At 53.5% G+C, this 13,793-nt stretch overlaps 1 protein-coding gene across 2 annotated transcripts in view; it reads left to right on the forward strand.

The window, feature by feature from the left end:
• Window positions 1–13,793, forward strand: part of uggt2 (UDP-glucose glycoprotein glucosyltransferase 2) — a 400,098-nt gene that overhangs the window by 333,076 nt on the left and 53,229 nt on the right. For both annotated transcript variants that reach the window (XM_078545909.1, XM_078545910.1), the window contains exon 32: window positions 718–803. In XM_078545909.1, the coding sequence (XP_078402035.1) occupies window positions 718–803 (86 nt within the window). The remainder of the gene's footprint in view (window positions 1–717; window positions 804–13,793) is intronic.

The following is a 13,793-nucleotide window of genomic DNA, read 5'->3' on the forward strand; positions in this document are numbered from 1 at the left end:
GGGTAAGCTTTAAAGATGCAAGTGACATCCATTTCCTTTCAATAGTTCCTTTTTGAAATGGACCTTGACAGTCCCAGGTGTGAGATTCCATGAGCAACATGTCAGAACATGTCTCCAGTACAATCCACATTATGCCTTAGTGGTCAGCTTACAATTTCAATTCATTAGGTGGCTTGTGGCAGCCATCTTTTGGTTCAGCAAAGTTCATTTTTAAAGAAGCAAAAAGAACCAAAGTTTGATTTACATAGTTTATTATTTCTTTCATGTATTAGGTCATGTTATTAGTAAACTTACTGAGATTAATAAAACTTTCGGAGATTGATAGAGTTATACTGAAGTTAAAAGATTGACACTGAAGTTAGTAATCTGTACTGAGGTTGGCAAAGTTATATTGAAGTTGTAGACTGTCACTAAGGCTGCCTGACTGTTACTAATTTGGCTAAAGTATAACTGGAGTTGATGGAGTACTGATGTGACCAATAGTAGTGATGGCTATACCAGCTCTCACTTATCCTTTTGTCTATTATTAACAAGCCAAGTGGAGCTCGCCTACTGAGACTGGATACCCTTTCCTAGACAGCAAGGTGAACCAGCAGTTTCCGATTTCTCACTTCCTGTACAGGGCCGGAGATGATAGTGATACTGTGCTGACATCAGTCTTGTTCCCTGAGCTTCAGTCAGTTATATCAATTCCAGTTCAGTTTTGTGTACTTACAGGTGCACAAAAAGCCTGGCAAAATAAATGAAGACCTTCTCAGTGATGAAGATTCTGAAGACAAGGGGATCTGGGAGTCGATCACAAGGTATTCCAGCAAATAGAATTGTCTTTTTTAATATTTCCTGTTTCTTTCATCATTAAGGTATAATCATAGATAATTGTCAGTGAGTTACAATATGATTATATTCAGAATGAGACTATTCTCAAGAAACAAAGTTTCACCTGCCTGGAGCATATCAATGATTCACCTCCACAATTTTTCATGAATCGCAGATTAATTGAGGCATCAGATGAAGAGAATTCCATGATATGCCCAACCAACGGATGAAGTTAGGCAGCAGGAATGTGAATATGTAAATTGGCCCCTAGTTTATAATTGAGGTATTCCAATGATAGTCTAAACCAGGCTTATCCAATGATAGTCTAAACCAGGCCAAAGCCTCCCAATGTGGTCCCCAGAATGAGTTTTAAAATTGCCGATAAGTGGAGTGGTATTCGCCACTAACAGGAGTGAGTGAGTGTGTGGGAGGGAGGAGGAGAGAAAGAGAGAGTGAGTGAGCAAGTGAGGGGAGAGAGAGAGAGTGAGTGAGTGTGTGGGAGAGACAGAGAGAGCATGAGTGACTGTGTCAGAGAGTAATTGAGTGTGTGTGAGTGAGTGTGTGGGAGAGAGGGAGAGTGTGTGTGTGGGAGAGAGGGAGAGTGTGTGTGTGGGAGAGTGTGTGTGTGGAAGAGAGGGAGAGTGTGTGTGTGGGAGAGAGGGAGAGAGTGTGTGTGGGAGAGAGGGAGAGTGTGTGGGGGTGAGAGGGAGAGTGAGTGTCTCAGGGAGAGAGAGAGGGAGAGTGACCGAGTGTGTGTGAGAGAGAGTGAGTGAGTGTGTGGGGGAGAGAATTATTGAGTGAGTGTGGGGAAGAGAGAGAGAGCAAGTGAGTGTGTTGGGGACAGAGAGAGAGAGAATGAGTGAGTGTACGGGGGACAGAGAGAGGGAGAGTGAGTGTGTGGGAGGGAGAGATAAAAGGAGTGAGTGAGTGTGTGGCAGAGAGAGAGAGAGAAAGAAAGTGTGTGGGAGAGGGAGAGAGAGAGTGTGTGTGGGGGGGAGAGATAGAGTGAATGGGGAAAGAGAGAGAGAGTGAGTGAGTGTCTGGGAAAGGGAGAGTGGGAGAGAAAGTGAGTGAGGGCAGGGAGAGAGTGAGTGTGTGGGAGAGAGTGTGAGCGAATTAGTGAATGTGAGGGAGAGAGAGTGATTGAGTGTTGGGGAGAGAGAAAGAAAGTGGGAGAGAGAGAGAGAATGTGATGGGAGTGCATGAGTGTGTGAGAGAGAGTATGTGTGTGAGTGGGGGAGAGAGAGAGTATGTGAGTGAGTGGGGGAGAGAGAATGAATGAGTGTGTGGGAGAGAGAAAAAGTGAATGAGTGTGTGGGGGAGAGAGACTGAGTGAGTGTGTGGCAGGGAGAGATTGAGTGAGTGTGTGGAAGAGACAGGGACTGAGTGTGTGGGAGAGAGAGAGCGAGTGTATGGGAGAGAGGGAGAGTGAGAGAGAGTGAATGATTGTGTGGGAGAGAGAGAAAGAGTGAGTGAATGAGTGTGTGGGAGAGAGAGAGCGAGTGTATGGGAGAGAGGGAGAGAGAGTGAATGAATGTGTGGGAGAGAGAAAGAGTGAGTGAATGAGTGTGTGGGAGAGAGAGTGAGTGAGGCAGTGTAGGAGAGAGAGTGAGTGAGTATGTAGGGGAGAGAAAGTGTGTGGGAGAAAGTGAGAGAGTGTGTGGTGCAGAGAGAGTGAGAGTGTGTGGGGGAGAGAGAGTGAGTGAGTGTGGGAGTGAGAGTGAGTGTGTGTGGGGGAGAGAGAGAGAGTGTGAATGTGTGGGATAGACGGAGAGATCGAGTGAGTGTGCGGGGGGGGAGAGAGTGGGTGTGTGGGAGAGAGAGAGTGAGTGTGGGAGAGAGTGAGTGAGTGTGTGGGAAAGGGAGAGTGAGTGAAAGTGTGGGAGAGAGAGTGCGTGAGTGTAGAAGAGAGAGAGAGAGTGAATGTGTGGGATAGACGGAGAGATCGAGTGAGTGTGTGTGGGAGAGAGAGAGCGTGAGTGTGTGGGAGAGAGTGGGTGACTTTGTGGGAGAGAGTGAGACTGTGTGTGGGAGAGAGTGAGTGTGTGTGGGAAAGGGAGCATGAGTGAATGTGTAGGAGAGAGAGTGAGTGAGTGTGTGGAAGACAGAGAGAATGAGTGAATGTGTAGAAGAGAGTGTGTGTGTTTGGGAGAGTGAGCGAATGTGTGGGAGAGAGAGAGACAGAGTGTGTGAGTGTATGGGAGAGGGAGAGAGAGAACGAGAGAGTGTGAGTGAGCGTATGTGAAAAATTGAGAGGGAGAGTACGTGAGTGTGTAGAGAGAGAGAGCGAGTGAGCGAGAGAGAGATAAAGAGAGAGTGAGTGAATGTGTGGGAACAAGAGAGTGAGTGTGTGGGAGAGAGAGAGTGTGTAAGTGAATGTGTGTGTGGGAGAGAGTGAGAGTGAGTGAGTTAGAGGGAGAAAGGGAGAGTGAGTGTCTCAGGGAGAGAGAGGGAGAGTGATCGACTGTGTGAGAGGGAGAGTGAGTGTGTGGGAGAGAGAGAGATGGAGAGTGAGTGACACACACACGCACTCGCTCTCTCAGAGTCAGTCACTCGCCACTTAGACACTTACTCACTCTCTCTGTCTCCCACACACTCACTCGCTCTCTCGATCCCACACTCTCACTCTCCCTGCCTCCCACACATTCACTCACACTCTCTCTCCCACACACTCACTCTCCCTGTCTCCCACACACTCACTCACTCTCTCTCTCTCTCTCTCCCACGCACTCACTCTATCTCACTCTTCCGCGCACTCACTCACTCTTCCACACTCACTCATCTCTCTCTCCCTCTTCCACACACCCACTCACTCCTTCACTCTCTCCCACACACTCACTCACGCTCCCTCTCTCTCTCTCCCTCCCACAAACTCACTCACTCTCCATCTCTCTCTCTCACACACACTCACTTACTCAGTCTCTGTCTCCCACACACTCACTTACTCTCCCTCTCTCACTCCCACACTTTAACTCACTTACCCACAGACTCACTCTCTCACTCATTCACTCTCTCTTACTCCCTCTCTCTCCCACACAGTCACTCACACATTTTCCCTCTGCCACACACTCACTCGCTCTCATACAGTCACTCTCTCTGTCTCCCACATGCTCACTCACTTTCACTCTCTCTCTGACATTTACTCAGTCTCTCTCTCAGACACGCACTCACTCTCTGAGTCAGTCACTCTCTTTCCACTTAGACACTTACTCACTCACTCTCTCTCCCACGCGCTCACTCACTCTTTCTCGATCACACACACACTCACTCTCCCTCTCTCTCTTCCATGCACTCACTCACTCTTCCACACGCTCACTCATCTCTCTCTCCCTCTTTCACACCCACTCACTCTATCACTCTCTCCCACACACTCACTCATGCTACCTTTCCCTCTCTCTCTCCCACACACTTTCTTACTCTCGCTGCCTCACTCCCGCACACTAACCTGGTCTCCCTCACTCTCTCCCACACACTCACTCATCTCTCTCTTTCTCCTCCCACACACTGACTCACTATCTTTTTCTCTCTTCCACACACTCAATCCCTCTCTCTCCCACACGGTCATTCACTCTCTCTCTCTACCCCACACGGTCATTCACTCTCTATCCCACACACTCACTCACTCTCTCCCCCACACACTCACTCACTCTATCCCTTTCACACACTCACTCTCTCCCTCTCCCACATGGTCATTCACTCTCTCTCTCTCTCTATCCCACACACTCACTCTGTCTCCACCCCACACACTCAATCACTCTCTCTCTTGCTCTCTCTCTCTCTTCCACACACTCACTCATTCTCACTCTCTCCCCCACACACCCAGTCCTCTCTATCTCTCTCCCACTCACTCTCTTCCACACACTCACTCACTCCTCTCTATTTTTCTTCCCCACACACTCAGCCACTCTCCCTCTCTCACTCCCACACACTAACTTGTTCTCTCTCACTCCGACATACTCACTCTTCCTCTCTCTCCCACACAGTCACTCACTCTCTCTCCCACAAACTCATTCACTCCCCCATGCTCTCTCTCTCACACACACACTCACTCTCCCTCTCTCTCTCTCTCTCTCTCTCCCCCACACACCCACTCACTCACTCTCTCTCCCACAAACTCATTCACTCCCCCATGCTCTCTCTCTCACACACACACACTCACTCTCCCTCTCTCTCTCTCTCCCCCACACACCCACTCACTCACTCTCTCTCCCACAAACTCATTCACTCCCCCATGCTCTCTCTCTCACACACACACTCACTCTCCCTCTCTCTCTCTCTCTCTCTCTCCCCACACACCCACTCACTCACTCTCTCTCCCACAAACTCATTCACTCCCCCATGCTCTCTCTCTCACACACACACACTCACTCTCCCTCTCTCTCTCTCTCCCCCACACACCCACTCACTCACTCTCTCTCCCACAAACTCATTCACTCCCCCATGCTCTCTCTCTCTCACACACACACTCACTCTCCCTCTCTTCCACACAGTCTCACTCACTCTCTCTCCTACATACACACACTCACTCTTCCTCTCTCTCTCTCTCCCCCACACACACACTCACACTCTCTCTCTCTCCCCCACACACCCACTCACTCACTCTCTCTCCCACAAACTCATTCACTCCCCCATGCTCTCTCTCTCACACACACACTCACTCTCCCTCTCTCTCTCTCTCCCCCACACACCCACTCACTCACTCTCTCCCACACAGTCTCACTCACTCTCTCTCTCCTACATACACACACTCTCTGTCTCTCACTCTCCCTCCCACACACTCACTCCTCTCTCTCTGCACACTCACTCATTCTCTCTTCATCTCTCTCCCACAAACTCACTGGCTCATTCTCTCTCTGTCCCACACAGTCACTCTCTCTCTCTCCCATACCCTCACTCTCTCTCTCCCACACATTCACTCTCTCTCTCACTCTCTCTCTCTGCACACACTCACTCACTCTCTATATCTATTTCCCACACATAGTCAGTCACTCTTTCTCTCCCTCACACTCACTCACTCCCTCTTGCTCTCTTTCTCTCTATCACAGTCACTCACCCTCTCTGTCTCCCAGACACTCTCTCTCTCTCTCTCTCACTCCCTCTCTCTCCCACACACTTATTCACTCACACTTTCTCCCACACACTCACTCGCTCTCTCTCTCGATCCCACACACTCACACTCTCTGTCTATCACATACTCACTCTCCCTCTCTCCCACACACTTACTCACTCTCTCTCACTCACTCTCTCTCTCCCACACACACACTCAGTCCTCTCTAACTTTCTAACCCACACACTCACTCACTCTCTCTCACTCTCTCTTTCTCTCCCATATACTCACACTCTCGCTCTGTCTCTCTCTCCCACACACTCACTCACTGTCTTTCTTTCCCACATATTCACTCACTCTCTCTCTTCCTCTCACTCTCTCCCTCTCTTTCTTGTTCCCACACACTCACTCTCTCTGTCTCCCACACGCTCACACTCTCTCTCTCAGACACTTACTCACACTCTCTCTCAGACACTTGCTCTCTCAGTCAGTCACTCTCTCTGTCTTAGACGCTCACTCACTCATTCTCTCCCTCTCCCACACATTCACTCACTTTCTCTGTTTCTCCCACACACACTCACTCATTACTCCTTCCCTTCCACACACATTCACTCATCACTCTTTCTCTCTCTCCCACACACTCACTCACTCCCTCCCTCTCCCACACACTCACTCACCCTCTCTTGCTCACTCTCTCTCCCACACACTCACTCACTCTCTCTCTCCCTCTCACTCACTCAGTCTCTCTCTCTCCCACCCCAAACACTCCTTTCTATCTCTCTCTCCCACACACTTACATACTCTCACTGCCTCACTCCCACACACTAACCCGCTCCCCCTCACTCTCTCCCACACACTCACTCATGTCTCTCTCTCTCCTCCCACACACTGACTCACTATCTCTTTCTCTCTTCCACACACTCACTCACTCTCTCTTTCCCCCACACACTCACTTACTCTCTCTCTCCCGCTCATTCTCTCTCCCATAAACTCACTGACTATCCCCCTCTCTCCCTCACACTCGCTCACTCTCTCTGTCTATTTCCCACTCACACACTCTCTCTATCCCTCACACTCACTCGCTCTCTCTCGCTCTTTCTCACTCCCATACACTCTCTCACTCTCTCCCTCACTCCCTGCCACACACACACTCACTCTCTGTCTCTTTTTCCCACATTCTCTCTCTCTATCTCTTCCACTCACTCTCAATGAGTGAGTGTGCAGAAGAGAGAGAGTGAGAGTGAGAGAGTACGTGGAAGAGAGAGAGAGTGATTGATTGTACGGGAGAGAGAGAGTGCATGGGAGAGAGGGAAAAAGTGATGAGTGAGTGTGTGTGTGTGGGAGAGAGTGAATGTGTGGGAGAGAGAGACTGAGTGAGTGTGTGTGGGAGAGTGAGAGAGTGTGCGGGAGGGAGAGAGATGGAGAGTAAGTAAGTGTGTGGGAAAGAGAGAGTGAGAGAGCGTGTGGGAGGGAGAGAGAGACGGAGAGTGAGTGAGTGGGAGAGAGGGAGAACAAGTGAGTGTGTGGAAGAGAGAGAGTGAGCGAGTGGGTGTGGAAGAGGGAGAGGGAGAGAGTGTGTGGAAGAGAGAGGGAGTGAGTGAGTGCGTGGAAAAGAGTGAGAGAGAGCGACTGAGTGTGTGGGGGAGAGAGAGTGTGTGTGGGAGAGTGAGAGAGACTGAATAAGTGAGTGTGAGGGAGAGAAAGAGAGTGAGTGCATGGAAGAGAGAGAGAGAGTGAGTGTGTGTGAGGGAGAGAGAGTCAGTGAGTGTGTGGGAGAGAGAGAGAATGAGTGACTGCAGGAGAGAGAGTGTGTGAGTGAGTGAGTGTGTGGGAGAGAGAGCGGGAGTGAGAGAGTGAGTGAGAGGGAGAGTGAATGTGTGTGTGGGAGAGAGAGAGTGATTGAGTGGGAGAGAGAGTGAGTGTGTGTGAGAGAGAGTGTATATGAAGGAGAGAGCGAGAGAGTGGTGAGTGGGAGAGAGAGAGAGAGAGAGTGTGAGTGAGTATGTGGGGGATAGAGAGAGAGAGTGAGTGGGTGGATGGGGGAGAGAGAGTGTGGCGGAGAGAGAGAGAGTGAGTATGTGTGTGTGAGAGAGAGAGTGAGTGTGTGTGTGAGAGAGAGTGTATTGGGGGGGAGAGAGAGAACGAGAGAAAGTGAGTGAGTTTGTGGGAGATAGAGAGAGAGCGAGAGTGTGAGAGAGAGTGTGTGTGAGAGAGAGAGTGTATGTGAAGGAGAGAGCGAGAGAGTGGTGAGTGGGAGAGAGAGAGAGAGAGTGTGAGTGAGTATGTGGGGGATAGAGAGAGAGAGTGAGTGGGTGGATGGGGAGAGAGAGTGTGGCGGAGAGAGAGAGAGTGAGTGAGTGTGTGAGAGAGTAAGTGAGTGTGAGAGAGAGAGTGAGTGTGGGAAAGAGAAGTGAGTGAGTGTGGGAGGGTGAGTGAGTGTGAGAGAGACTGAGTGTGGGAGAGTGTGTGCCTGTTTGGCTCACTCAGTCTCAGGAGTCCCACTCACCCTCACCCCCATAACACCAACACACAATCACAGCTTCTGGCCCAGTGCAGAGGTGTCTGGAATTTTTTGAGCGCACATGCAATGTGGCACTTGTGGCGCATCAACTGAGTTAATGTTATGAACCTAATGGCTGTTGATGGTAAATGTTGAGAGCTTTTACAGGCAGTATTTTAATGACCTATGTCAAGTACAAAGTGCTTCTAATGTACCCAAGCAGGAAGAAAAGTGGTGATAGAAGAGGATGCTGTCAAAGTATGTTTCAAGGAGGTTTTTGAGATGGGCAGAGATGTTTCACGCACAGCAATTAGCCCCTTCTCAGACTCAGACACACAATAATCAGACCTCTACACACACAAACACAGATACAGACACACAATAATCAGCCCCACACACACTCTCACCCCTCGCTCTCGCACCACCCACACAATCACTTCTCTCTCCTACACACACTCTCCCTGCTCTCTCTCCCATGCACACACACACAAACACTCACCCCTCTCTCCCACACACAGACACCTCCCTCCTCCCACACACACACACACTCAGCCCTCTCTCCCACACACACACACTCACCTCTCTCTCTCTCCCATGCGCGCACGCACACACACACACACACACATATTCACCCCTCTCTCCCACACACACACTCAACCCTCTCTCCCACACACACACCTCCCTCCTCCCACTCACACACACTCACCTCTCTCTCTCTCTCTCTCTCTTTCTCGCTCTCACAAACACATATTCACCCCTCTCTCCCACACACACACACCTCCCTCCTCCCACACACACACACACCCCTCTCTCCCACACACACACACACACCCCTCTCTCCCACACACACACCTCCCTCCTCCCACACGCACACTCACCTCTCTCTCTCTCCCATGCACACACACACAAATACTCACCCCTCTCTCCCACACACACACCTCCCTCCTCCCACACACACACACTCACCTCTCTCTCTCTCTCCCATGCGCACACACACACACACCTCCCTCCTCCCACTCACACACACTCACCTCTCTCTCTCCCATGCGCGCGCACACACACACACATATTCACCCCTCTCTCCCACACACACACTCAACCCTCTCTCCCACACACACACACACACACCTCCCTCCTCCCACTCACACACACTCACCTCTCTCTCTCTCTCACAAACACATATTCACCCCTCTCTCCCACACACACACATACCTCCCTCCTCCCACTCACACACACTCACCTCTCTCTCTCTCTCTCTCTCACACACGCACACATTCACCCCTCTCTCCCACACACACACTCAACACTCTCTCCCACTTACACACACACACGTACACTCACCCCTCTCTCCCACACACAGACAATCTCCTCTCTCTCTCACACATACACTCTCCCTGCTCTCTCTCACATGCACACACACACACACACACTCACCCCTCTCTCTCACACACTCAACCCTCTCTCCCCACACGTACACTCACCCCTCTCTCCCACACACACACAATCTCCTCTCTCTCACACACATACACTCTTCCTGCCCTCTCACACACACACATACACACACACACTCACCCCTCTCTCCCACACACACACAATCTCCTCTCACACACATACACTCTTCCTGCCCTCACTCTCACTCACACACACACACATTCACCCCTCTCTCCCACACACTCAACCCTCTCTCCCCACACGTAAACTCACCCCCCTCTCCCACAAACACACAATCTCCTCTCTCTCACACACATACACTCTTCCTGCCCTCACTCTCAATCACACACACACACACACACACACTCACTCACCCCTCTTTCCCACACACACAATCTCCTCTCTCTCACACACATACACTCTCCCTGCCCTCACTTTCACTCACACACACACACACACACACTCACCCCTCTCTCCCACACAGCCAACCCTCTCTCCCCACACGTACACTCACCCCTCTCTCCCACACACACAATCTCCTCTCACACACATACACTCTCCCTGCTCTCACTCTCACTGACGAACACACACACTCACCCCTCTCACCCAAACACACACACATGCTCTCCCTTTCTCCCCCCACACACATTCATCCTCTCTCCCATCACACAGACACACACCCCTCTCACACACACACACACCCTCTCTCTTCCACTCTCTCACTCACACAAACACATACGCACACCCCTCCTCCCACACACACACACACACCCCTCCCTCCTCCCACACACACACACAGCTCCCTCCTCCCACACACACACACCCCTCCCTCCTCCCCACACACACACACACCCCTCCCTCCTCCCACACACACAAACACACACACACACACACACCTCCCTCCTCCCACACACACCCCTCCCTCCTCCCACATACACACACACATCCCTCCCTCCTCCCACACACACACACACACACCCCTCCCTCCTCCCACACACACACACACCCCTCCCTCCTCTCCCACGCACACAAACACACACACCTCCCTCCTCCCACAGACACCCCTCCCTCCTCCCACATACACACACACATCCCTCCCTCCTCCCACACACACAAACACACACACACACACCTCCCTCCTCCCACACACACACACCCTCCCTCCTCCCACACACACGAACACACACACACACACCTCCCTCCTCCCACACACACACACACCTCCCTCCTCCCACACACACCCCTCCCTCCTCCCACATACACACACACATCCCTCCCTCCTCCCACACACAAACACACACACCCCTCCCTCCTCCTCCCACACACACACACAAACACAGACACACACCCCTTCTTCCTCCCCCACGCACCCCTCCCTCCTCCCACACACACACACACACACACCCCTCCCTCCTCCCACACACACACACACACACCCCTCCCTCCTCCCACACACACACACGCACCCCTCCCTCCTCCCACACACACACACACCCCTCCCTCCTCCCACACACACCCCTCCCTCCTCCCACACACACACACACACACCCCTCCCTCCTCCCACACACACACACACACCCCTCCCTCCTCCCACACACACACACACACACACCCCTCCCTCCTCCCACACACACACACACCCCTCCCTCCTCCCACGCACACACACACCCCTCCCTCCCCCACACACACACACCCCTCCCTCCTCCCACACACATACACACACCCCTCTCTCCTCCCCCACACACACACACCCCTCCCTCCCCCCCCCACACACACACACACACACACCTCTCCCTCCTCCCACACACACACACACCCCTCCCTCCCCCACACACACACACCCCTCCCTCCTCCCACACACACACACACACCTCTCCCTCCTCCCACACACACACACACCCCTCCCTCCTCCCACACACACACACACACACACACACCCCTCCCTCCTCCCACACACCACACACCCCTCCTTCCTCCCACACACATCCCTCCCTCCTCCCACACACACACACACCCCTCCCTCCTCCCACACACACACCCCTCCCTCCTCCCACACACACACCCCTCCCTCCTCCCACACACACACCCCTCCCTCCTCCCACACACACCTCTCCCTCCTCCTACACACACACCCCTCCCTCCTCCCACACACACACCCCTACCTCCACCCACACACACACCCCTCCCTCCTCCCACACACACCCCTCCCTCCTCCCACACACACCTCTCCCTCCTCCCACACACACACCCCTCCCTCCTCCCACACACACCCCTCCCTCCTCCCACACACAAACACACACCCCTCCCTCCACCCACACACACACACACCCCTCCCTTTCCCACACACACACACACACACCCCTCCCTCCTCCCACACACCCCTCCATCCTCCCACACACACCCCTCCCTCCTCCCACACACACACACACCCCTCCCTCCTCCCACACACACACACCCCTCCCTCCTCCCACACACACACACACACCCCTCCCTGCTCCCACGCACACACACACCCCTCCCTCCCCCACACACACACACACACACCCCTCCCTTTCCCACACACACACACACACACCCCTCCCTTTCCCACACACACACACACACACACACACACACCCCTCCCTCCTCCCACACACCCCTCCATCCTCCCACACACACACACCCCTCCCTCCTCCCACACACACACATACCTCTCCCTCCTCCCACACACACACACACCCCTCCCTCCTCCCACACACACACACACACCCCTCCCTCCTCCCACGCACACACACACACCCCCCTCCCTCCTCCCACACACACACACACACCCCTCCCTCCTCCCACACACAACCCTCCCTCCTTCCACACACATACACACACACACCCCTCCCTCCTCCCACACACACACACGCACCCTCCCTCCTCCCACACACACACACACCCCTCCCTCCTCCCACACACACACACACACCCCTCCCTCCTCCCACACACACACACACACCCCTCCCTCCTCCCACACACACACACCCCTCCCTCCTCCCACACACAACCCTCCCTCCTTCCACACACAACCCTCCCTCCTTCCACACACATCACACACCCCTCCCTCCTCCCACACACATACACACACCCCTCTCTCCTCCCCCACACACACACACCCCTCCCTCCCCACAAACACACACACACACACACACCCCTCCCTCCTCCCACACACACACACACACCCCTCCCTCCTCCCACACACACACACACACCCCTCCCTCCTCCCACACACACACACACCCCTCCCTCCTCCCACACACAACCCTCCCTCCTTCCACACACAACCCTCCCTCCTTCCACACACATACACACACCCCTCCCTCCTCCCACACACATACACACACCCCTCTCTCCTCCCCCACACACACACACCCCTCCCTCCTCCCACACACACACACACCCCTCCCTCCTCCCACACACAACCCTCCCTCCTTCCACACACAACCCTCCCTCCTTCCACACACATACACACACCCCTCCCTCCTCCCACACACATACACACACCCCTCTCTCCTCCCCCACACACACACACCCCCTCCCTCCCCCACACACACACACACACACACACCCTCCCTCCTCCCACACACACACACACACACACACCCCTCCCTCCTCCCACACACACACACACCCCTCCTTCCTCCCACACACATCCCTCCCTCTCTCCTCCCACACACACCCCTCCCTCCTCCCACACACACACCCCTCCCTCCTCCCACACACACCCCTCCCTCCTCCCACACACACACCCCTCCCTCCTCCCACACACACTCCTCCCACACACACACACACACACACACCCCTCCCTCCACCCACACACACACACACCCATCCCTTTCCCACACACACACACACCCCTCCCTCCTCCCACACACCCCTCCATCCTCCCACACACACACACACCCCTCCCTCCTCCCACACACACACCCCTCCCTCCTCCCACACACACACACACCCCTCCCTCCTCCCACACAC

Source organism: Cetorhinus maximus, chromosome 7, assembly GCF_964194155.1.
Source record: "Cetorhinus maximus chromosome 7, sCetMax3.hap1.1, whole genome shotgun sequence".
Lineage (NCBI taxonomy): Eukaryota > Metazoa > Chordata > Chondrichthyes > Lamniformes > Cetorhinidae > Cetorhinus > Cetorhinus maximus.